This window comes from Electrophorus electricus, chromosome 8 (genome assembly GCF_041902795.1).
Source record: "Electrophorus electricus isolate QZ-2024a chromosome 8, ASM4190279v1, whole genome shotgun sequence".
NCBI lineage: Eukaryota > Metazoa > Chordata > Actinopteri > Gymnotiformes > Gymnotidae > Electrophorus > Electrophorus electricus.
This window is the reverse complement of record NC_137504.1, coordinates 1093603-1116127: the sequence shown is the minus strand read 5'-3', so window position 1 is coordinate 1116127 and position 22525 is coordinate 1093603. Positions and strand designations below refer to the sequence as shown.

General features: G+C 43.5%; 1 protein-coding gene across 3 annotated transcripts in view; it reads right to left on the bottom strand.

The window, feature by feature from the left end:
• Positions 1–7599: 7599 nt before the first annotated feature.
• Positions 7600–22525, bottom strand: part of stk32a (serine/threonine kinase 32A) — a 45504-nt gene continuing 30578 nt past the window's right edge. For 2 of the 3 annotated variants that reach the window (XM_035527549.2, XM_035527550.2), the window contains exons 6-13: positions 19916–19953; positions 16459–16548; positions 15784–15887; positions 14299–14415; positions 13724–13849; positions 12874–13002; positions 9064–9128; positions 7600–8784 (exon numbers count right to left, since the gene is read on the bottom strand). In XM_035527549.2, the coding sequence (XP_035383442.1) occupies positions 8667–8784; positions 9064–9128; positions 12874–13002; positions 13724–13849; positions 14299–14415; positions 15784–15887; positions 16459–16548; positions 19916–19953 (787 nt within the window). In that variant the 3' untranslated portion in view covers positions 7600–8666. The remainder of the gene's footprint in view (positions 8785–9063; positions 9129–12873; positions 13003–13723; positions 13850–14298; positions 14416–15783; positions 15888–16458; positions 16549–19915; positions 19954–22525) is intronic. The other variant, XM_081719869.1, reaches the window with a different exon arrangement.

Sequence of the window (22525 nt, the reverse complement as noted above, 5' to 3'; positions counted from 1 at the left end):
AACTCTTAACAGACATGATTTGTGTAACACACAGTCCAGTGCTTAGAAACTAAAGTTACCACGCCTGTAAAATGCAGAAGCCCATCTACAAGCCCAAAGCAACTAAACACATAACCAAACATGAGAATGAGAACATCAGTTAGTGGAGATGGAAAAGCAGATAATCAGCAAAACAAAGGTCACATCTGAAACACACCAAGCCATTAAAATTCATTTCCCCATGACAGTGAAAGGATTGCATTTCAGTGTTTGCCTATTTTATGCAGGCTAGTCATATAATATCACTAGTATACATCAGTAAATGTCTAATGAAACCGCACTTTCATAGGAGCGGAGGAAGGTCACTGTAATAAGATCATCTTTGTGGAGTGAGTGTGTTTACTGAGAGCATCAGGACAAACTGTCACGATACGGCCCCTCCCTCCTCCTCAAACGTGCGTGTGTTCGTTAGTCTGTAGTGCCACGCCCTCTCGTGTCGTCCACCCGCTCCTTGTTGTGTGTAATCGTCGAGTGTGTATATATATGTCTCATGTGTCATCGTGGTTTTGTTGCTGTTTGATGTAATATAGCACGTGTGCTAAGTGTAGGCGTTTTGTGTTATTAAAGCGTTTGTTCCTGCTTAAGCCTCGTAGCTTCACAGAAACACGGACTGATCAAGGATGTCTGGGAGAGGAAAACGGAAGACAAGGAAGGGAGGTAGACGCCTCCCACAGCCGTACAGGGAAGCCCCCCGTGACCTCGGGCACCTCCTGACGCCCACCAGAGGTGAGCGTGGGCCAGCTGTGGAGGTAGAGGACTGGTATAATGATTTCCAGTCTTCTGTGTTGGACTCCGTGGACTTCAATTATCCTGCAGAGAGTCCGTCACTCACCCTGACCTTCCAGGGATCCTCGACGATGAGGAACCCGCCGGATGATTTTGGGGGGGCCTTGTAGATGCTCCGGGGTCGGACGCGTCTGAGTCCTACGAAGACCAGCTGGACTACGATAACCAGCAATCTGAGATGGACTCCGCTGGATCCTACGACCCCTGCATGGACTATTCAGAGGGCTACGCTGGTTATGGAGCTATTGGCGAGGTTAGTCTGCGGTCAGACAGGGAGTCCGATCCTGAGGAGGACCCTTCGATGGAGGTGGAGGAGGTCCCTCATGGGGATCCTTCCTCGCAGAGCGACGTTACGGGCTCAGAGGACGACGAGCCCCCAGCACCCAAGGCTCCACCTAAGGCTCCGCCCAGGGCACGCTGCCTTGGAGCGAGGAAGCTGCCCCGGGTGACTGGCAGAGAAGTGCATCAAAGTCAGAGGAGGACACTCCTCTCCCTAAGGCGAGAGGTCCCAAAGCGCATGCACCTACGCCTGAGCCTCGTGGAGGCAAAATAGCAGCGACGGCAGCACCTGCACCGGCACGCATGTGCCAAAATCGGGGCAGTCGCTGCTACCCAAGCCAGACTATTGAATGTGTGCTTTTGTACTTCTAGGTATCAGCATTCATCTCTGTATTCTACAGCATTCTAGTTCACTGGTATGTTTGATTCTAACCTACTGTACTGTACTAGGATGTGTTCTGGATAAGAGCGTCTGCTAAATGGTGTAAATGTAAGTGTGTTGTTTGTGTGCCAGTTCCTGTTACTGTAAATGTACCAACACTTTGTTCCCCTCTGTGTCTGTGTCAGTGCCTGTTAGTGTGTGTGCGTTCCTGTATCTGTCTTGGTCCTAGTCCTGGTATTACCCCCCGCGCTCCTGCTTGCGCTGGCCCATGGCGGACTGCCCGGTCCTCTGGCCTCACCGGTTGGCGTTGGTGTCGGGTCCGCAGCCCGTTAGGCCGGTGCGCTGAGAGTGGCGCCCTTGAGGGGGGTTCTGTCATGATACGGCCCCTCCCTCCTCCTCAAACGTCTCTGTGCGTGTGTTCGTTAGTCTGAAGTGCCACGCCCTCTGGTGTCATCCACCTAATCCTCGTCGTGTGTAATCGTTGAGTGTGTGGTGTGTCGTCATATGTTTGTCCGTGTTTGATGTAATATAGCATGTTTGCTAATTGTAGGTGTTATGTTTTTATTAAAAATGTTTGTTTCAACGTGCCTCGTCCCCGCATCCTGCTTAAGCCTCGTAGCGTCACACAAACGTGTATTATGGAGGCCTGCATGGCAAAAAAACTCATAAGAATAGCTCGTGCTCCCGCATGGTGAAATGCCATGTAACCAAAAAGCTGTTCAAAGCCCATTAAGTGTTCTTATCCAAGGAAAAATGATAACAATCAGGAAAAAATGAACCTAGTGACTAACATTTTGCAAACCTGCACCCAGAAAAGTGGCATATGGAATTGCACAATCGATTCCAGGTTTGGTTGGAATTCTTCTGTGTGAAAGCAAACCAACAATAATGAGCCCCTGACCCAGATGAGCCCAGAACCAGTCCTGGTTGCAGACTCAAGTATTCCCAACTCCTGGGTTGTTTGTTACCTCAGTAGTAAGTGGATGGCAGTTAGTAACTGGTAAAGTCCAATTTATCATAATCATGATCAATATGATTAATAATAATATTGTAAATCTAAGACTTAATTATTGCCATTAAATGCATTTAAACAAATGTATGTATTTCTATGTAATTCTAAATACATGACAACAATCTTGTTACTGGGCCGTCAAATCCAGAACAAAGACCCAGTGACGGATACCTGAGGTTCCAGATAAACTTATAAGTGGTGTGTTTTCAAGTTGTCTTTACTGCATTTCAGTGTTAACAGGAAAAGGAAGTGAGTGTGTGAGTGTGTGTGTGTGTGTGTGTGTGTGTGTGTGTGTGAGTGTGAGTGTGTGTGTGTGTGAGTGAGTGAGTGTGTGTGTGTGTTTCTTGAAGGATGTCTGTTTGAAACGTCCTGTTTCTCTCGACATCTTGTGTACTTTACTACAATGTTAATATCTCTACATCTTTTATATCACTACATATCTGTCTGCATTGTCAGTTATTGCTATGACATCATTGAAGTTAGGAAACTCAAAGAAAAATAACTGAACCAACTTTAGAACTCCGCTGAATGAATGTGATGTGTGAATGTATAATTATTGAATTCTTTGCTTCAGGCTTATCTAAATGTTTGATCACCTTGCTTCACACCCATTAGATTTGTCCAAAAGGTAGTGCACTACTACCTCAATGATGATAATGTTCAGAAAGACTCTGAACTGCAGAACTGGATCAAGGATATATTTCAAAGTGGCTTCCAGGGAAACATGAACACTAGTATGCTTTATTATGTACCTGCTAGGACAGATACAAGTCATTTTCCAATGCATTGTCAATTCAGTCTAACATCTGTCATTAGGATATCTTCACGATTTTTAATATGTTATCCCTTCCCTTTAAATTAGGAATTCCGCAGTCTTTGAACAAAGTGGATGAACTTATCAAGTTTGTCACCATGGTGATCTTCACAGTATCTGCCCAGCATGCAGCAGTGAACAACGGCCAGGTTCTGAAATGAGGTTTTGTCTAAACCATCGTAATACTGAACCACATTACAAAGCTGACCCTGATCTGTGGTGTTTCACACCACAGCTCCCCCCCGAGCAGGAAGGGAGGATCCACAGAGCAGACGGTTCTTGACGCCTTGCCTGTCGTCAGCACAATTAATATTCTGCTTGTTCTGCTCCTACTGAGCAACAAATCCAATGATCACGTAAGCCTAAACAGCACAGAGCAAGACTAGCAGAGCAAAGAACACTGAATTAAGTAACAAAATGGACACAGGGATAAAGATAAGGTTTTAGTAAGCTGTGCATGTATATAGTGCCATTCAGAATGCCTCAGTCACCTAATGAAAGGTAAGACGCTGTAGAGTTCAGCTAAAAAGATGCTTGAGGAATGAAACAGTAACAAATACTGCAAGCTCATGTGAGCAAAATAAGAATCCTTTCTCACTTGTTTTAACTTTTTCATATTACTTATTTGAGTCTATTAGTAGGATTCAAAAGTATCTGTTCCATGGAATATCATAACAAGGATTCAAGCGCTGAGGGTTTGGGAAGAATTGATCAGAGTTTCTAACAGTAACATTTTTTGAAGCCAGTTGGAAGGCCTTGTCAGTTTAAGATGGCTGGACTTTATGTCAAAGATGCAGACTGTTAGTGGAGTGGTAGTTTATAATGATCTAAATCTATCAGCAATGATTTGAGACAGAGCTACGAGCTTTTTAAAAGGAGACGTCAGAGAAGAGGTCCTTGGTAAACACCTGGCACTCAATGAGAAATGAGTGTTTCTTAATAGTACTGAGATGTCTTTAGTATGGCAAGAACAGCCAGGTCAGTCCTCATGCTCCTCAAACACCTTCATCATGTTCACACTGGTGTTTGTAATCAACACCGTATGAGCTACAATAAGTCAATAAATTTTGCCAGCTTTGAGTGTCCAGCTGTTTCGCATGATTTTGTCTTTTTAACTGAAGCTGCGTTTATTGTATAAGGGGTGGCATCGTATCAGTGTGGTTGGTTCTCTTTCCACAGTACCAACTTGGGTATTACCCAGAGGAACTGTTCGTTGGCGGTGCACCCTGTGAGGCGTTCGCAGATTTCAAAACAGACCTTGACCATTTGGCCATTAAAATAGAAAAAAAGAATGAAAATTGCATACTTCCCCACAATTACCTGCGTCCAAAGAACGCAGATAAGAGTGCTACAATTTAGAATGATCGCTCAAGGTGGGCCGTGATGAAAACATGTAAAAGTTACTTCACTTCATCTGTTTTATTGTTATCCTGTTCTTTATTCTACCTTTGGATGGATGTCATTTCTACTTGAGACTGTATGCTTTCTGTTTAGGAAACGTTTGCTGCCCCCCTGTTAGGACAGAAAATTAATTAGATTTTTTAAGATTTTATTCTGAATTTCCTAGATTTTCTTTCAATAGCTGCTTGAAAAAGAAGCAAACTATAAAATTAAAGTCTGCAATTAAAATAAAAACAACTTTCTGCATTAGCTTGGATGACAGTGTCGTTATAGCAACCAAGAAATGTATTTTAGTATTGACTTTCTGTAGTTAATTATGAAAGGTGGTGGGCTTTGCTTTTTGGTTTTTTTGGGTAAATCAATTATATATACTAATATACTAATCACTTCAGTTATATATACATGGTGTACTAATCACTTCAGTTATTGTACTGATCAGATGTGAAAACTAGCACAATAAATGAACTGAAGCATAATAGTTGTCAGAGTTATTAATATATTAATAATGTTAATAAATGTTGAAACGTTGCGGCTAGTTTTACTGTATGTGTTAGAAATTAGTGATCATTCTAATATGGGCACCAGTCCAACAGATCAAAGTACTCTCAGAATGAGACATGTGATGGTTAAGCAAGTAACCACAGAAATAACAATCATTTTCTAAATGTCTGGAGGACATTTTGATGACTCCAATTTAATGGACTTTTCCTAGATGTTAGAATTTCATACACACGTGGGTAAAACATTAACAAAGTTTAATAATAAAGATATTCTGGAAGAAAAAAACAAGAATAACATGTATTAAGGAAAAACGGCGTACACGAAATCAGCCATCTGAAACGGTCTGTGTAACGAGTCGCTCGCAGTGCCCGGCTGCCGCCACCAGAGGGCGTCCAAGTACTCGCACTCTGTTTTTTTCACCCGCTACTGTTCACGTCCTTGATGTGGAACACGTGTGTCCTCGCTGGTCTTCAGTATTCTCGAAAGACTCCCCTGTGAGTGTTTCCCTCTCTGACTGTTCTGTGTCCATCATTTACAATATCGTTACACAAACAGCGTATGACATGTCACAGGTGAAAATGTCTTGTGAAATTTCCATTTCAGTGTTCAGGATCTGAAGAGGCAGGTCTGTAGTTGCGAGTGTGTAGAGGCAGGTCTACAGACGCAGGTCTACTAAAGAGGGCAGGGGCAGGTCTGCATAACTGGCAGGCGTGTCTTTCCTAGTGCAGGGCGCATGGACAGCACCCGCATGACATAATATCAAAACATCAACGTGTTATTTGTGTCATTTGTAACCCAGATAAATCTGATGACCTTTAAGGTTGCATATTTTTTTAAGGTACCATATATAGCTGTACATGTAAATATGATACCTAATAATTTCATACAAATAGGCAAATCTTTAAATATTTGAAGATGTGTTAAGTAAAAAAACTACTAGAAATGACTGAAATTGAAGTTACATTTAAAAATTATTGTAAAAAATAAATGTAATGACTTGTTTTAAACACTAGATGGCAGTATTTGATTGGCTATAAAAAGCGTTTTACTCAAGCTCAGGACTGTAGGCTGATTAGCCGCCCAGGCCACGTGAAGTGTTAATGCAGGCTCGAGTTTGGATGAATCAGATCCCTCTTAAATCATACACTGAACTCATAAAGACAGTTTACTACAACAAACAAAATTTAACAGATTGTTTATTTCTAACTTATTTCTTTATTTTTATTTCTTCAGAACAAAAATATGGTATGCCTGAGAATTTATTGCATATATAAAGGAAATTTGATCTATGCAAAAAAGCACAGCAAAATGCATGCTTGTCTTTAATTACACCCCAGTTAGAATTACAGGAGAGGTTCACTAAATGTAAACCCTCATTTTAGTAATACCATTAAACAACGCTGTTACTGTCTTCAGTTTAATCATTTATTCTAACCAAAGGTGACATTAACATGTTTTATTTGGAACATTGGTGTCCTTCCTACTTGCCAGATGCTTATGGTTTTAATCTGAGAACAGATGCACTCTTCCCCTTAAGCAGAGTTGTCAAAAATAAATAAATAAATAAAATTTCCTAAACACTTGGAACATTTTTCTAGAATCCCTGGAAAAGCACATGTGCTGCAGTGCAGTAGAACAAACTGTCCCATAACAAGGACGTGTGCATTACACTAGGATTATTAGAAGGACACGTGTGTTACACCAGGATTATTAGAAGGACACGTGCATTACACCAGGATTATTAGGACACGTGCGTTACACCAGGATTATAAGAAGGACACGTGCATTACACCAGGATTATTAGAAGGACACGTGCATTACACCAGGATTATTAGGACACGTGCGTTACACCAGGATTATTAGAAGGACACGTGCGTTACACCAGGATTATTAGGACACGTGCGTTACACCAGGATTATTAGAAGATTAGTCATTCCAACTCCAGCATTTAATATGAGCAGCTGAGCCCCTGCTGTGTAGTGCCCCACACTACTGAACACATCCAGGGATTCCTGGATATGTGACCAGTAGCTCGCACACCAGCATGCTGTGTGAAGGCTGTGCGGGAAGTCCTTCTCATTTTGATGAATGGTTCCCAGTGAACACTACGTGTCCAGTCTGTGAGAGCAGGAATACCTGAAATTCCAAACCTCTCCTTCTGCCTGATAATGTTAGCTGCTTTGGGCTTAAACATCAGGTAATTGAAACGAATATGACCCAATGTGCAGATTTCTCCATGCCTGGAAGGAATTCCCACATGGGAACCTCGTACTCATGCTGCCATTCCATCAGTGAAAGGCTCTCTGACGACAAGGGAGCCAAAGTACAAAACACATGTCACAAACGCAGGAAGTGAATACAGATTAATGACACGTTAGAGGGGGGCGAGTTGTCAAAAGATTTATTATAAAGATTTTTAAAAAGTCTCTGGCAAAACTCTGTGGTACTGGTTCTACAATCCAAAACTGTCTAAGAAGCAGAAACTTTAGTAATGTGTACATTGTTTCTTTAGTGATGTGTAAAGTCGCTCAGGACAATTAACTTTATTCTCAGTACAGTTTCATTCAGAAAAACATTCTCTCGTTAAACACATAAATAACACATTTTAACAGCAAAAAAAGTAAACAAGTAAAAAAAAAAACAATGAGAATTTTCCCATTCTGTGCCTTTAAAAGTGAAGATCAGACACTTGAGTAGATCTGACTTCAGCGGTGAGGAAGGCCACCGTTTGAAGGCTGCTTTAGTAAAGATCAGTAAAGTTTCTGAACAAGGTCCACGATGCTAAAACTCTTCTCTAAAGTGCACTGTAAGGAGAGCCAATGTGTCTGACCTAAAAGCTTATGATTATCACAGCTCAGATTACGTGGACAAATCCTACAACATGCTAGCATGAAGTGTAAGGCAACACCTGGGGGCTGAATGGACGAATGCAGTCGAAGTGATGGAGACGACCATCTTCACTGACTCCAAATTTGCTTGGACACAAGGCCCCAGGAGTGTTTAAGGATACAGTGCCAGACACGGCTACTACATGCCATGATTCAAGTGCAACCTACTTCTAAACTCCACACCAACTTCTGCGAGTCACTATATTCATGTACATACTATAGTGCACCTTCAGTAAAAGGATACCAGTGCGAGTGTGATTCTCTTCCAACGCCTTAAATGCTGACGGCAGGCCCTGTCTCTCTGAGCCTCATTTGCTAAGGAGACAGACTGCAAGACCAGAGCCCTTCAGTGTATTCTGGATAAGCCTGAGTTGACATCAAATAAATGTCTATAGCTGCTGGGGTGGGTCACTGTCTGTTAAAGATCTGCTCAGGGGCTGATGTGGGTTAAAGGTTCGCTCAACGGCAGAAATTGTGTGTGTGTGTGTCTGTGTGTGTGTGCGTGTGTGTGTGTGAGTGACCCAGGGAAGCTATCCCACCCAGTGCCTGGATCTCTCAGCGACCCTACGCTGACGACGATCGCGCTTCAGTAAGGTTGTTGTTCTGTCCATCCTCAATGGCTTGGCTTGTTTCTTTTCTCAGAACGTCGTTGGCTTCCGCGTCTGGTTTGGTTTTCCTCAACCTTTCCAAAATGAGAAAGAGAATTTGAGTGGCTTTGTGGTTCAGAGCTGTTGACATGCACTGAATCTGTATGGGACACTTTGTCTTTGGCTCTGTAGTCCTGAATGCTGGATTTGACACCAAATTTATGAGGTTAAAGCTGATAGAAGCAATTTTACTTTGAGAGTATATACACTGGGTGACTCACTGGAATCAGACTTCTTTAAAATCATAATCAGGCTTTTTGGAGTGATATTACAGTTCTTGTATTTTCGACAGTTAATGTGAACACATTTCTTACTTTTCTCTGTTGAAAACGATGAAGTCTCTCTGCACAACATCCAAGCGCTGCTGTAGGCGATCATTCTGCATGACCGAAAGACATTTTAGAATGCGATAAAAAAACTGTACACAGGTACACATAACAAATCTTTCCCAGGCATGACCTCAGTACCACCTTGTCCCTCTCGGGTGTGGGACACCTCCCTGTTTCCCTCTAAGGAAAATCACCAGGTTTTTTGTGTCTGTGACAGACTACACCAGTAATATCAATATTTACAAAATAAATGTATAAAACGGCCTACATGTATCTGCCAGTGCTGATCTGCTGTTAGTATATGTTGACGTTTGAGTCTCTCTACAGTTTTAAACCTTTTAAAATCATGAAGATCTTTATGGACTTTAAGGGCTCTCCCTTGTTCAGTGATGTCATACACATTATACATCATACACATCTGCTCGGTGATGTCATACACATTAGCTGCCCCACATGGTGGCTTACAATGATGTAAGACACCCCGATACATTATGGCTGTTCCATGTGTCATCTGTAATGCTTGTCCTTTCTCTGCTCTTCAAACTGAACTATGGGGAGAGAGAATGAGTTTTTGAGACGTGTTCTCTGTCTCCTTCACTGTTCAACATTCTTGCCGTTCGCTCTAGTGATTATTTCTGCTTTATGAAAGCTGCACGTGTCTTTTAGCTGCACTCTCACGGGGGTATTAGAGTACAGCTGTGCTTTCTGTCGGTTCTGTCCTGGATCTTCTCAGTCAGGTCTCAGTATTCCTCTTTGCGAACATGTGCTCACTTTATCAACACTGGGTGACCAGTCAGAAAAAGCTTCACTTGACATCAATGTATGTCCCAATTTCTTAACAAAATAGTCTAGTTCCCTGAAAGTTACACATTTACAAAAGATCTGAATTTTCTCACATTTTAATTTTTGTTGTTGTTATATAAACATGGCTTTTTAAAACCAGATCTTGTTCTTGTTGTTCCCACCAAAAATAAAGTAAAATATACAAAACAAAGTAAGAGGACACGTTTAGAGAATAGATATGACATGGACTCATATCTGTGAGTGATTACTCCAGACTGGACTCATATCTGTGAGTGATTACTCCAGACTGGACTCATATCTGTGAGTGATTACTCCAGACTGGACAAGTTCCTGGGAATACTGCACACTCTGTCACACACTCTGTCGAGGAAGTGGAGGTGGGGTGTCTGCAGAGGGGCGTCGCCCAGGAGGAGAAGGGGAGGGGCATGCGAGATGATCTTATGTAGTCAAGACACCACTCGGATGAATAGTGGCAGTGTCATTAGACCAAACCTCTTAGAGATGCTTGTACAAGCACGGACCGCGGGACGATTCTGGCAAAAACATATTTTTTTGTTTTTTTCTATATACCACAGAATTCCTGGACTATTATATATCCTCAATTTGTTCAGCTCTTTTGCTGACTTGGAAGTCTGTCTTAGGAGAAACCAAGAATCTGAAGATCAGATTTAGAAGGTGCAGACTTTGAGTTATTTAAGCTTTCTGTCAAAACTGACACTGAGGATTTACGGGTACCTGGGCCCCGTCAGAGCTGACACAGGACTTACCTGTACCCGGGCCCCGTCAGAGCTGACACAGGACTTACGGGTACCCGGGCCCCGTCAGAGCTGACACAGAGCTTACGGGTACCTGGGCCCCATCAGAGCTGACACAGAGCTTACGGGTAATCTGTGATTTAATTGCGCTAAAATCTCCCTGTCAATAACTGGATCAGTAACAACTAAGACTCTAAAGAGAGAGAGAGAGAAGAAGGGAGGAGAGAGAGGGAGAAAAAGGAAGAGAGAGAGAGAGAGAGACGGGGGGGGGGGCTTCCCACGGGCCCAACGAGGTGAGTTAATTAGGCTCACTGGCTGATTAGTCACAGCTGTGCTACAACTCACCTGGGTGTGGATAAAAACTCATTTTAAAACATGAGAACAATTAGTTAGAGGATATTATGTCACTTTAAGGACAGATCCCTCATATGACAGATGCCATGCAGGGATTGCACAGAACAGAAGCTTTCTCTTTAGTGGAGAACCTGCTCATCCTTTCTGAAATCTTTTTATAGTTAAACAGCTCCACTCCATATTACTCCAGTTGGGGAAAGATACCAGCAAAAATAATTAGATTTTCTCCATCTGACTGTAATTACAACAAAATATGTGCGTGGTTCAGTCAGTCACTATACTCCTCAGTTACACACCTCACTGGGACCAGTTCTCCCATACCACACACCTCAGTGGGACCAGTTCTCCCATACCACACACCTCACTGGGACCAGTTCTCCCATACCACACACCTCAGTGGGACCAGTGCACCCAAACCACACAGCTCACTGGGACCAGTTCTCCCATACCACACACCTCAGTGGGACCAGTTCTCCCATACCACACACCTCAGTGGGACCAGTGCACCCAAACCACACACCTCACTGGGTCTTTATTCACAGTAAAGGCCGCTAAGTGGGACTGCTCATAAGATATGTTAGATTTTTATTGAGTGTACATAAAATAATTATATAATTGTAATTTGAAGAGGTTGGGCAACAACCAGGAGGTGTTTATATCAGAGTGGGTGGAGGTCCTACTGTAGTAGGTGGGGCCTACACAGTGTTGGACAGGGTTTATGGGGCAACACTCAATCAGTGTTCATGATACATGAGTGCGCATAACAGCTCACACACACACACACACACTCGCGCACACACACACACACACACACACACACACACACACACACACACACACACACACACACACTCGCACTCACACACACACACACACACACACACACACACACACACACACACACACACACACACACTTGCACTCACACACACACACACACACACACACACTCGCACTCACACACACACACACACACACACACACACACACACACACACACACACTCGCCCTCACACACACACACTCGCACTCACACACACACACACACACACAACCACAGCAGTTAAACCAGTGAGCCAAAACTCTTCCCACCTTTCATTACTGTGATGTTACTTATTTATTCTAATTTATTCATTAAGTTTATTTTGCTTCTTGTGAAAGAATCTCTGGATGTGTTGCTTTGTCGGGGCACACCCATCTACAGACCTGGTTAATGTGAGTAGATTAGCACAGCACAGTCGCCTAGCCATATGGATGTGTTTATACGTTTATGAGTTTATATGAGTTTATGTTTTATAGAATCAGACTTTTGTCCTCCAGCTTTAGCATTTAATTTGCCAACTTTACAATCAGCTTCCATTTAAGCTCCGGTAACACAAACTGTCTTCAGAGTAGGACGACGTGTAGGTTTCATCACGCAACACCACTCACAAGATACTGGCAGACAGGTGTCCAGTGAAGTAATTCTTGCAGTGATATCAACGACTGCCTCAGTGACTGGCCAATGAGATTTGCAGGCCAGCGTTTTTTAGGAAATAATTTAGTTGACTGAGGAAATAAATCAGTATGCCACACATTTTACCTGTGTTGCACAGTCTAGGGGAGACATTACCTGTGTTGCACAGTCTAGGGGAGACATTACCTGTGTTGCACAGTCTAGGGGAGACATTACCTGTGTTGCACAGTCTAGGGGAGACATTACCTGTGTTGCCCAGGCTAAGTGTGATGTTACCTGTGTGGCCTAGGCTAAGTGAGACGTTACCTGTGTGGCCCAGGCTAAGTGAGACGTTACCTGTGTGGCCCAGGCTAAGTGAGACGTTACCTGTATTGCCCAGGCTAAGTGAGACCTTACCTGTATTGCCCAGGCTAAGTGAGACGTTACCTGTGGTGATCCTTCAGAGCCATTTTCCCTGCTCTTCCTCGCCAGTCTCTTCTTCTTCTTGTGCAGTGGTTTAGCTTCCAGGATCATCTCTTCCAGCTCAAATGTAGGATCACAGTTAAGTCTCCGCCTCTACAGGTTGTAAAAACAAGGCTCTTATTGCTCAGGAACGTGGGGAGTAGAACAAGCATCTAGTCATCTCATTATTTATGGAATGTTTCCAAGGACACCTATTCTGTCATTCTTAAGCTTTGGCCAGTTGTTTCCATGGAGACCTAGACTATTCTGTATTGTGATGCTTGCATGCAAGGAAACAACAGACTAATCAGATCTTCTGCTGAGCCCCAAATCAAGCAGAGAATATGGTGTGTGTGTGTGTGTGTGTGTGAGATGTTTGTATTCTTGACAGTAGAAGCAAATGTTACACTCAAACAGCTTTAGTTGAAGTGCTGCCCTAAAAAACAGATACAGACTGTCAGAAACGTGCAACTCCTACGCCTCAGTGTCTCCAAGGTTTTACGTCGGGAGAAGACTTTCCTGTATTCCCCTACAGTCGAGGGTGTTTGTGGGTTTTTATGTTGGGAATGTACTGACATCTTTCTCTCTCTAGGATGCAGTATGTCTGTTTGTTGTAGACTCCGAGCAGCTGTGGGGGTGGCTCATCCTCTTGACCTGTCCACACTGTCCACCAATCATGTGTTGTCTCTCTGATCATGTGAAGACTTTATCCTCTTTCATTCCCTCTGACAAGGGGCACGTGTGCCAAAACATCACAATGCTTTTAACGTAGAACGCGAAAGTCTAACGGAGTGAGAGCTGCACCTGTTTGTCACTTTGTGTTCTTGACTCTTACATTGGGGGTGAACCCTGGTGGGACCTGTTTGCTCAGAATGGCATCCCAGCTGACGCCTGAGAGGTAGTTTAATTTCTGGAGTTCTGTAAGGCTGGAGAGACGCTTCTGAGCATCGATACACAGCAGCTGCAAACCAGCAAACACACAAAGACATGATTAGCCTCGATTAAAGAAGCAGTAACTTTCTGCATTTAATATTAATAACATGCAATATTAATAACACACATACTATAATATCCTAATATTAATACACATAATAATACTAATTAATAATACACATAATTATCATAATATGAATAACATGCATATTGTAATGATGATAATACGAATATGCATATTATATCATCATTATATTAATAACACAATCATAAAAACATATATATTAGAATTTTCATAATTTTAATAACATGTATATTGTAATTATCATAACATTAATAACACACATATTCTAATGATCATATTAATAACACGCATATTATAATTATCGTAGTATTAAACCCATCAGTTTTCTTCCTCTGGCTAAAATCCACTGAGTGAAAGTTTTGCTACCATGTCTCAGAGGAAAGAAGCTCTACCTTCCCCAGCAGAGACTTCAGCTCTGCAGACCAGGTGGCTGGATAGCAGGGGAGGACCCTGTGAAAGGACTGCAGGATCTCACTGGAGGAGCTACTGCACCCCATTACATATGGCCTCTGCAAAAAGATAACACTGAATGATCAGTGTGTGTGTGTGTGTGTGTCTAAATATGACAGTGGCCAATAGCACTGAATTCTGTACTCAGTGTGTTGTCTTGCAGTGAGGACTGATTTCACACTCTTCTTCTTCTGGTGTTGTTTGATTGCTGTCGACCTCTCAACAAAAACTCAGTGAATCAGCTGCCAGGTCTCACAGCTCAGACGAGTCCAGAGGAGTGAAGAGTGAAGCTTTGCCACTCCAAACCAGTGCTGGAGTGCTTATGAAGCTATGAACAAAGGTGTCTGTGTGTGTTCTTAAGATCTTCTCAAAGCTTATTTGATTTTCTGAACTGGCTACGATAGTTCACACAAATATCTTTGACTGAGAGGCACATGTTGCTTATTGTATTTTATCTCGACCAAAATGCTGTGTGTCAGCAACGTAACGGAGATCTCACACGGGCCCATCATATCATGCAGGACCCCTCTTCATGGTTATCCCGTATCACGTCTTTGTTTTGGTTTTCCGCTCTAGTTCTCGTTAGGACATGCGTATGTGTATGTTGTTGTCTTGTTGCTGCTCATCGTGATTCCTAGACTGTGTTTATAATCTCTGGTGTTGGTTGTTTGTTCTTATCTCTGCTTATGTTATTGTTTTAGTCTTTATATTACGTCTTCCCGGTCTCTCCGCATTGACTCACTGACCCTGGCCCGTCCTAATGACTCAGATTATGCATTTGCCCTTAATAAAGCTCACTCTTCTCTTATGCGTCTGCCTCATGATCGCTCGTTATTACACTTACCAAAGGGTTTCTGGGCTCCCTGCCCAAAAAAGACCCTGCTTTAATTAATCTGCTTTAATTAATCTGCTTTAATTAATCTGATGAGGTGGTGCAGATCAGATTATAGGTTGTTTTTCTTCTTTTTTGGAAGCTCTGATGAGACTCACCAGATCAAAGATTAGATAATTATATATAGCATTATATTATCATATTCTGTTTTATATGTAGGACTAGATTATCGTATTCCAGATAATCATGTTTAGGATTAAATCATATTATGGATTCTATAATCATATTTAGGATTAAATCATATTATGGATTCTATAATCATATTTAGGATTAAATCATATTATGGATTCTATAATCATATTTAGGATTAAATCATATTATGGATTCTATAATCATATTTAGGATTAAATCATATTATGGATTCTATAATCATATTTAGGATTAGGGTATACTATTATGCATTAGATGATCATATTTAGGATTAGATTATTTTGTTCTGTATTAGGTCATCATATTCCGGATTAGTTTTTTCATCTCATATCTCCGCAGCTGTGTGTGAGATGATCCAGGCCTCTGAAGCGCTAGGGTCTCTCACCTGTCCTCGGAGCAGCTCGTAAGAGGTTATTCCCAGTGACCACCAGTCCACGGCAAACGAGTAACCCGGATGACTTCCCTCAAAAGGCTGGAAAAGTTCTGGAGCTGCGGGTGTTCCAAAGCAGGAGATGGGAAGGAAACTCTCGTGTGAGGATTCAAAATGTTCTGCCTCAATCGCCCCTCCTCCGCGCTCACGCACAAACAGTATAAACGTTCACATTTATTCCTAAAATCACTTTTAAAACAGTGTGCTTTCTCTAATGAACTTTCTCACTCATACCTACTGTTATGGCCATTAAAATCCCACATACATCACTCACCATGATGAGGAAGCAAATAACCGGACATATTTAAAAAGATATTATACAGTACTGTACATTCAAGCATGTCATATTTCTACACTATACTGCTATACACAAGTACTTTCCCATTACTGAATATTAGTATTGTTATGTGCTGAACTCATGTAATGCATTAGTATACTGGTATCCAGAAATGTCCCAGTTAGCATAAACTGAAAGGCCAGAGGATGACTAACAGAAACTCAGCGCTGCGTCAGACACAAGGCTCTCGACTCTACCTGTACACCTACAGGGATCTCTAACATCCTGGGCACCTACGGGGCTTGCTGATATCTGGGTGTTTCTAAACCAGGCATGTGTCTGAAGTGTCTTACCCATGTAGGGCTTGGTGCCAGCCATGGAAGTAGCTTTTAAATCATCCTTCACAATGGCGGCGATGTTGAAGTCCGTCAGATGGGCGTGTCCTGAGAAAGAGGGGGCACAGAACACCACAAGAACAGTCCAGAACAGCACTGGACTGCTGAAACTGGATTCCCCAGAATGGTGTACCATATTGTGTACTATAACCTGGATATTAAATAAAGGTGCATTTATATAAATGTCATAAATGTCACTGCAGTATCACTGCAGAGTCACTGCTGCATCACTGCAGTATTACTGCAGTATCACTGCAGAGTCACTGAAGTCACTGCTGCATCACTGCAGTATCACTGCAGTCACTGCAGTTTTACTGCAGTATCACTACTGTATCACTGCAGTATCACTACTGTATCACTGCAGTCACTGCAGAGTCACTGCTGTATACTGGAAAAGCACCTGTTTTCTCTGACATGTCTGTTTAACTTGGAGTTTCCATGTTATTTTGAGACGTAGAGGGGCTGGGCTGCCTAATACCAATGGCTGTTATGAGGTGATACTGGGAGAGTTATGGGGTGATACTGAGAGAGTTATGGGGTGATACTGGGAGAGTTATGGGGTGATACTGGGAGAGCTTGGGGTGATACTGGGAGAGTTATGGGGTGATACTGAGAGAGTTATGGGGTGATACTGGGAGAGCTTGGGGTGATACTGGGAGAGTTATGGGGTGATACTGAGAGAGTTATGGGGTGATACTGGGAGAGCTTGGGGTGATACTGGGAGAGTTATGACAGAGTGCATTGGGTTAAAAAGCTACTTTATTTGCTTTATCCATGTACTATGTACCTTGTGACATTGGAGGTGTTATAGGGTGACATTGGGAGTGTTGTGGGGTGACATTGGGAGTGTTATGGGGTGACTTTGGGAGCGTTGTGGGGTGACATTGGGAGTGTTATGGGGTGACTTTGGGAGTGTTATGGGGTGACATTGGGAGCGTTGTGGGGTGACATTGTGTATTATGGGGTAACACTGCAAGTATTATCAGGTGACTTTGGAAGCAGCAGTGGAGGATGATAGCTGAGGAAGGAACAGGGAGGACTCTGAGTTTCAGCATCCCCTCAGGGTGTGACGGAACTAGAGTGGATCTATTTTACGAGCATCAGAGCAGGGGTGAGTGTGTGTGTGTGTGTAAGTGCGTGTGTGAGTGTGTGTGTGTGTGTTTGTGTGTGTTTGTGTGAATGTGTGTGTGAGTGTGTGTGTGTGTGTGTATGTGTATGTGTGAGTGTGTATGTGTGTGATTGAGTGTGTGTGTGTGTGAGTGTGTGTGTGTGTGTGTGTGTATGTGTATGTGTGAGTGTGAGTGTGTATGTGTGTGATTGAGTGTGTGTGTGTGTGTGTGTGTGTGAGTGTGTATGTGTGTGTGTGTGTGTGTGTGTGAGTGTGTGTGTGTGTGTGTTTGTGTGTGTGTGTGTGTGAGTGTGTGTGTGTGTGTAAGAGAGACAGAGATTTCTTGTCCTTATTTGTCATAGGAGGTTTTTAGTATTCACGTGTGTCCCTGAGTGCCTGCAAGCTGCAGGGAGCAAGAGAGAAAAGTAACAGACAGAAGGAAAGAGAGATGGGAGAGGAAGAAACAGAGAAAGGGATGGAGAGAATGAGGGATGAGGAGAGCGAGAGGTAGAGAGAGGGATGAGGAGAATGAGGGATGAGGAGAGCGAGAGGTAGAGAGAGGGATGGAGAGATAAGTAGATGAAGTGAGAGTGTGAAAGAGGCAGACAGTGCTGAGGTCCGTGCGGTGTAGGTGCTGATGTGAATGTTAAGCAGGCCCTACTGGACGGGCCAGAGCCCAGATTCCTTCCACTGTGAGGCTTTGAAGACAGAGACAAATGAGCCTCCCACAGCCGATCTTACACCTAATGCATGGAAGAGCCGAAAGTTTGTCCTGCGCTGTGTGCGTCACCCTGTTATGTCTTTGGCCCCGCCCACATGCTCCTCGCACTCATCCATTTATCGCTCATCTGCGTCACCTTAACTCCCTTGTTTAGTTTTCTTTCTTTTTTACTTTTCCTCCATCAGTTTCTCACGCTGGTTCTTTCCACAAATGCCACATGTGATGTCTGAGGTGTCCAGGACGCAGCGTTATGGCGAAGCTCTGCGTGCTCCTCGGCCCCCGAGGCGTGCTCACTCCACTAACCCACTCAACAGGGGAGAGCTGCCTTCTATGACTTAGAGGTTATGAGTGTAATGTAGTGTGTGAGTGTGTGTGTGTGTGTGTGTGTGAGTGTGTGTGTGTGTATGTGTGTGTGTGTGTGTGTGTGAGTGTGTGTGTACGTGAGTGTGTGTGTACGTGAGTGTGTATGTGTGAGTGTGTGTGTGTGTGTAAAGTCAGGTGGGAGGGTGAATGGCTTACTTTGTGCATAATAATATGTCCAGTACTCACTAAATGTAGCAAAGTTGCATGTCGGTGCAGTGCTGTCCACGTGTGTATGTGAACGTGTGACACACGTGTATGAGGTCAGCGCCATCCCTCCATTTCACTGTAACGCGATCTTCAGTCTCCTTACGGCTTCATTTTTCCTACTCATCCCTTATGAGTTCTATGCAACATTAGGCGTGGAATGGAGTCCCAGTTTACGGAGTTGTCAGCTGTGTGACTGCAGATGTGCTATAGGGGGAAACCCAGAGGAAGTGGCCACCTCACCATCCCTCACCGATGAACTCATTCACCACTGAACTATACTGGTTTTTGGGCAGAGGGGGTGGTAAAATGGTACTGAGTGGTACTGATTGGTACTAATCAGTACAGAGGGGTACTTACTGACTGGTACTGAGTAGTACTAAGTGGTATTGAGTGGTACTAAGTGAGCGGTAGTGAGTGGTAGTGAGCGGTAGTGAGCGGCAGTGAGCGGTAGTGAGCGGTAGTGAGCGGCAGTGAGCGGTATGGCTGCTTCTGGCATCTGAGCCCTGGGGGGTTACTGACAGCTACCTGAGTTAAGCGCTGATCAGGAAACAAACACAGCAAGTACAGCGTGTGTGGAGAAGAGGAGCAGAGGGAGAGAGAGAGAGAGAGAGAGAGAGAGAGAGAGAGAGATAGACAGAGCAGAAGAGCGAGAGAAAGGAAAGGAGGCAGAGAGAGTGAGAGTAAAAGCCCTCACTACTCTGGTGTGTGTGTGTGTGTGTGCATGTGCGCGTCTATCTGCAGGAAACAGGGTCATAACTCTCTCTGTACATTAATATTCCTATCCCATTATCCTGCTGATTAAGAATGATGGTCCCAGTTTGCTCAGGCTCAGTGTCTCCCAGTGACGTTGCCTGTGTGAGGGGAAGCACAGTTCTGTCCCTTCACAGCCTTCTCCAGTCAACACGTGAGGCAGGTCTGACTGCGCCGAAGCAGCGACACGCATCAGACAAAACAGAACCTCAAAAAAGGAAGCGACCCACATCAGACGATGATGGTGTGTTAGCAGTCTGACTCACCGTGTTCATCCAGCAAGATGTTGTCTGGCTTGATGTCTCTGTACCAACACAAACAAAATCTTAATTAGAAAAGACACAAGGCATCTGAGGAGGCGACACTCTACTTACATTTATTCGTCTGGACCAAGCACTAAAACAGAGCAGGATTGGCTCAGACAGTGAGCACAACCGAGCTGCAAGGTAAGCAGCACTGTCACGCCAAGTTACATTTCTGTGTGACGAGGCAGGTGCTGACCTCTGACCTGTGAGAGCCAGACGAGGGGCCAAAGTAGATCAAGAGTGAGGGAATAAGGATTACTCAGGCCAGGACTCTCCAGGTGACACCATTGGTCTCGCTGTATCCAAACATTGTGTTATTGTTTTTAGAGTCTGCTGAACGTGAGCCAGAAACCTGTTCATAGTAAGATGATTGAGTGTCACGCTGACCACTCAATTATGGTTTTATGGAAAATAACTTTGTTTAAAGAATTCCCATTCTCATTTATTGTTTGTGTATAAGATCTCATAGTGGCAGAAGACGAGTGTTTTCATACACTATAGGGACAAAAGTATTGGGACACACCTGTTAATCATTGAATCCAGGTGTTATATCCAGTCCCATTGCCACAGGTGTATTAGATCAAGCACCAGCCATGCAGTCGGCCTTCACACACATTAGTGAAAGAACGGGTTGTTATAAAGAGCTCACTGAATTCCAGCGTGGTGCTGTAATAGGACGCCACCGTTGCACCAAGTCAGTGGGTGAAGTTTCTTCCCTCCTAGATGTTCCACCATCAGCTGTCAGTGGTATTATTGAAGAGTAGAAGCGTTTAGGAACCACAGCAACTCAGCCATGAAGTGACAGACCACATAGAGTTTCAGAGCAGGGTCACTGAGCGCTGAGCTGTGTAGTGTGTAAAAGTCGCCAATACTTTGCTGACTCAGTAGCTGCAGAGATCCAAACCTCCTCTGGCATTCGACATCAGAACAGACACTGTGTGCCAGGAGCTTCATGTCAGGGGTTTCCATGGACATGCAGTTGCATACAAGCCCTACATCACCAAGCACAACTCAGAGCGTCGGGTGGCGTGGTGTAAAGCACACCGCCACTGGACTCTGGAGCAGCAGAAACATGTTCTGTGGAGTAACGAATCACACTTATCTATTTGTCTGATGGATGAGTCTGGGTTTGGTGAATGCCAGGAGAACGTCACCTGCCTAACTGTGCCACCAGTTTGGGGAAGACCCTTTTCTGTCCCAGCATGACTGTGTCCCAAAGCGAGGTCCATAAAGGCATGGTGGGGTGAGTCTGGTGTGGAAGAACATGACCCCCCAGAGCCCTGACCTCAACCCCATCAAACACTGCTGGGATGAACTAGAACGGAGATTGATAATGAGCAATTTTGTCCAACATCTGTGTCTGGCCTCACAAATTCTCTGAACGAAGGGGCAAACATTTCCACAAACTCCAAAATTTTGTAGAAACTCTTCTCAGCAGAGTGGAAGAGTGGACAAATTCCATATTAATTTGAATTTAGAATGGGATGTCATAAAAACTCCTGTAGTTGTAATGTATAGGTGTACCAATACTTTTGTCCATATAGTGTACATATGAATAAGCTGAGGGCCTATCAACCCAGTCGGTTTTTCTGAGCTGTCTAAGGCCTGAAACGAGCTGTTTAGATTAGGCGCCCCTTTCTACATCATTAGCTACATCATCCCGCCCCCAGTGCGAGTATCTACGCCCTCAGCTGATACACATCACTAAGGGAGTCATTAACATCATCCCGCCCCCAGCCTGCGTAACTCCACCCAGGGCTTGAGAACTAAAAGCATGTGCTCTCTACTTAGTATCTGACTGCTTCTCTAACCTGGGACTGGCAACAAAGGATTTCCTAAAATAGGGATCAGTGCCTACTGTGTGAGGATAAACTACCGATGATGGAAATGTAAGTGTTAAGAAATCATGATGCTATAGCTAGCTCTCTTTCTTTGGCCTTATAGCATTAGCCAATGTTAATGGCTGCGGTAATGATGTGATTTTCTAGAAAACTGCCATAACTTGCGTTACTTGCTGCAGGATCCACAGCAACGTTATTCTTTCCTTAGTTGAATTCTAGGGCGTTGTAGGGGGTGCTCCGAGGATATAATCCGAGAATTATATTCATATATACATTATACATTGTGTATATATACATAGTATACATATACTGTACATATGTATGCATATATAACAATGTATGTACATATACCGAACTTGAACTTGAACTTGATTAGGCTCTGACACCCTGAATGATGTTTTCCATCTCAAGTATATGAAACAGTGTACAGTCAGTTTAAAAAGTTACGTGGCAGGACTGAGTTACACAGCAGGACTGAGTTACACAGCAGGACTGAGTTACGTATCAGGATGAGTTACAAAGCACGACTGAGTTACGTAGCAGGACTGAGTTACGTAGCAGGATTGAGTTACGTATAAGGCTTGAGTTACATAGCAGGACTGAGTTACATAGCAAGACTGAGTTACACAACAGGATTGAGTTATGTAGCAGGACTGCGTCACGCAGCAGGATGTAGTTACATAGCAGGACTGAGTTACACAGCAGGATTGAGTTATGTAGCAGAACTGAA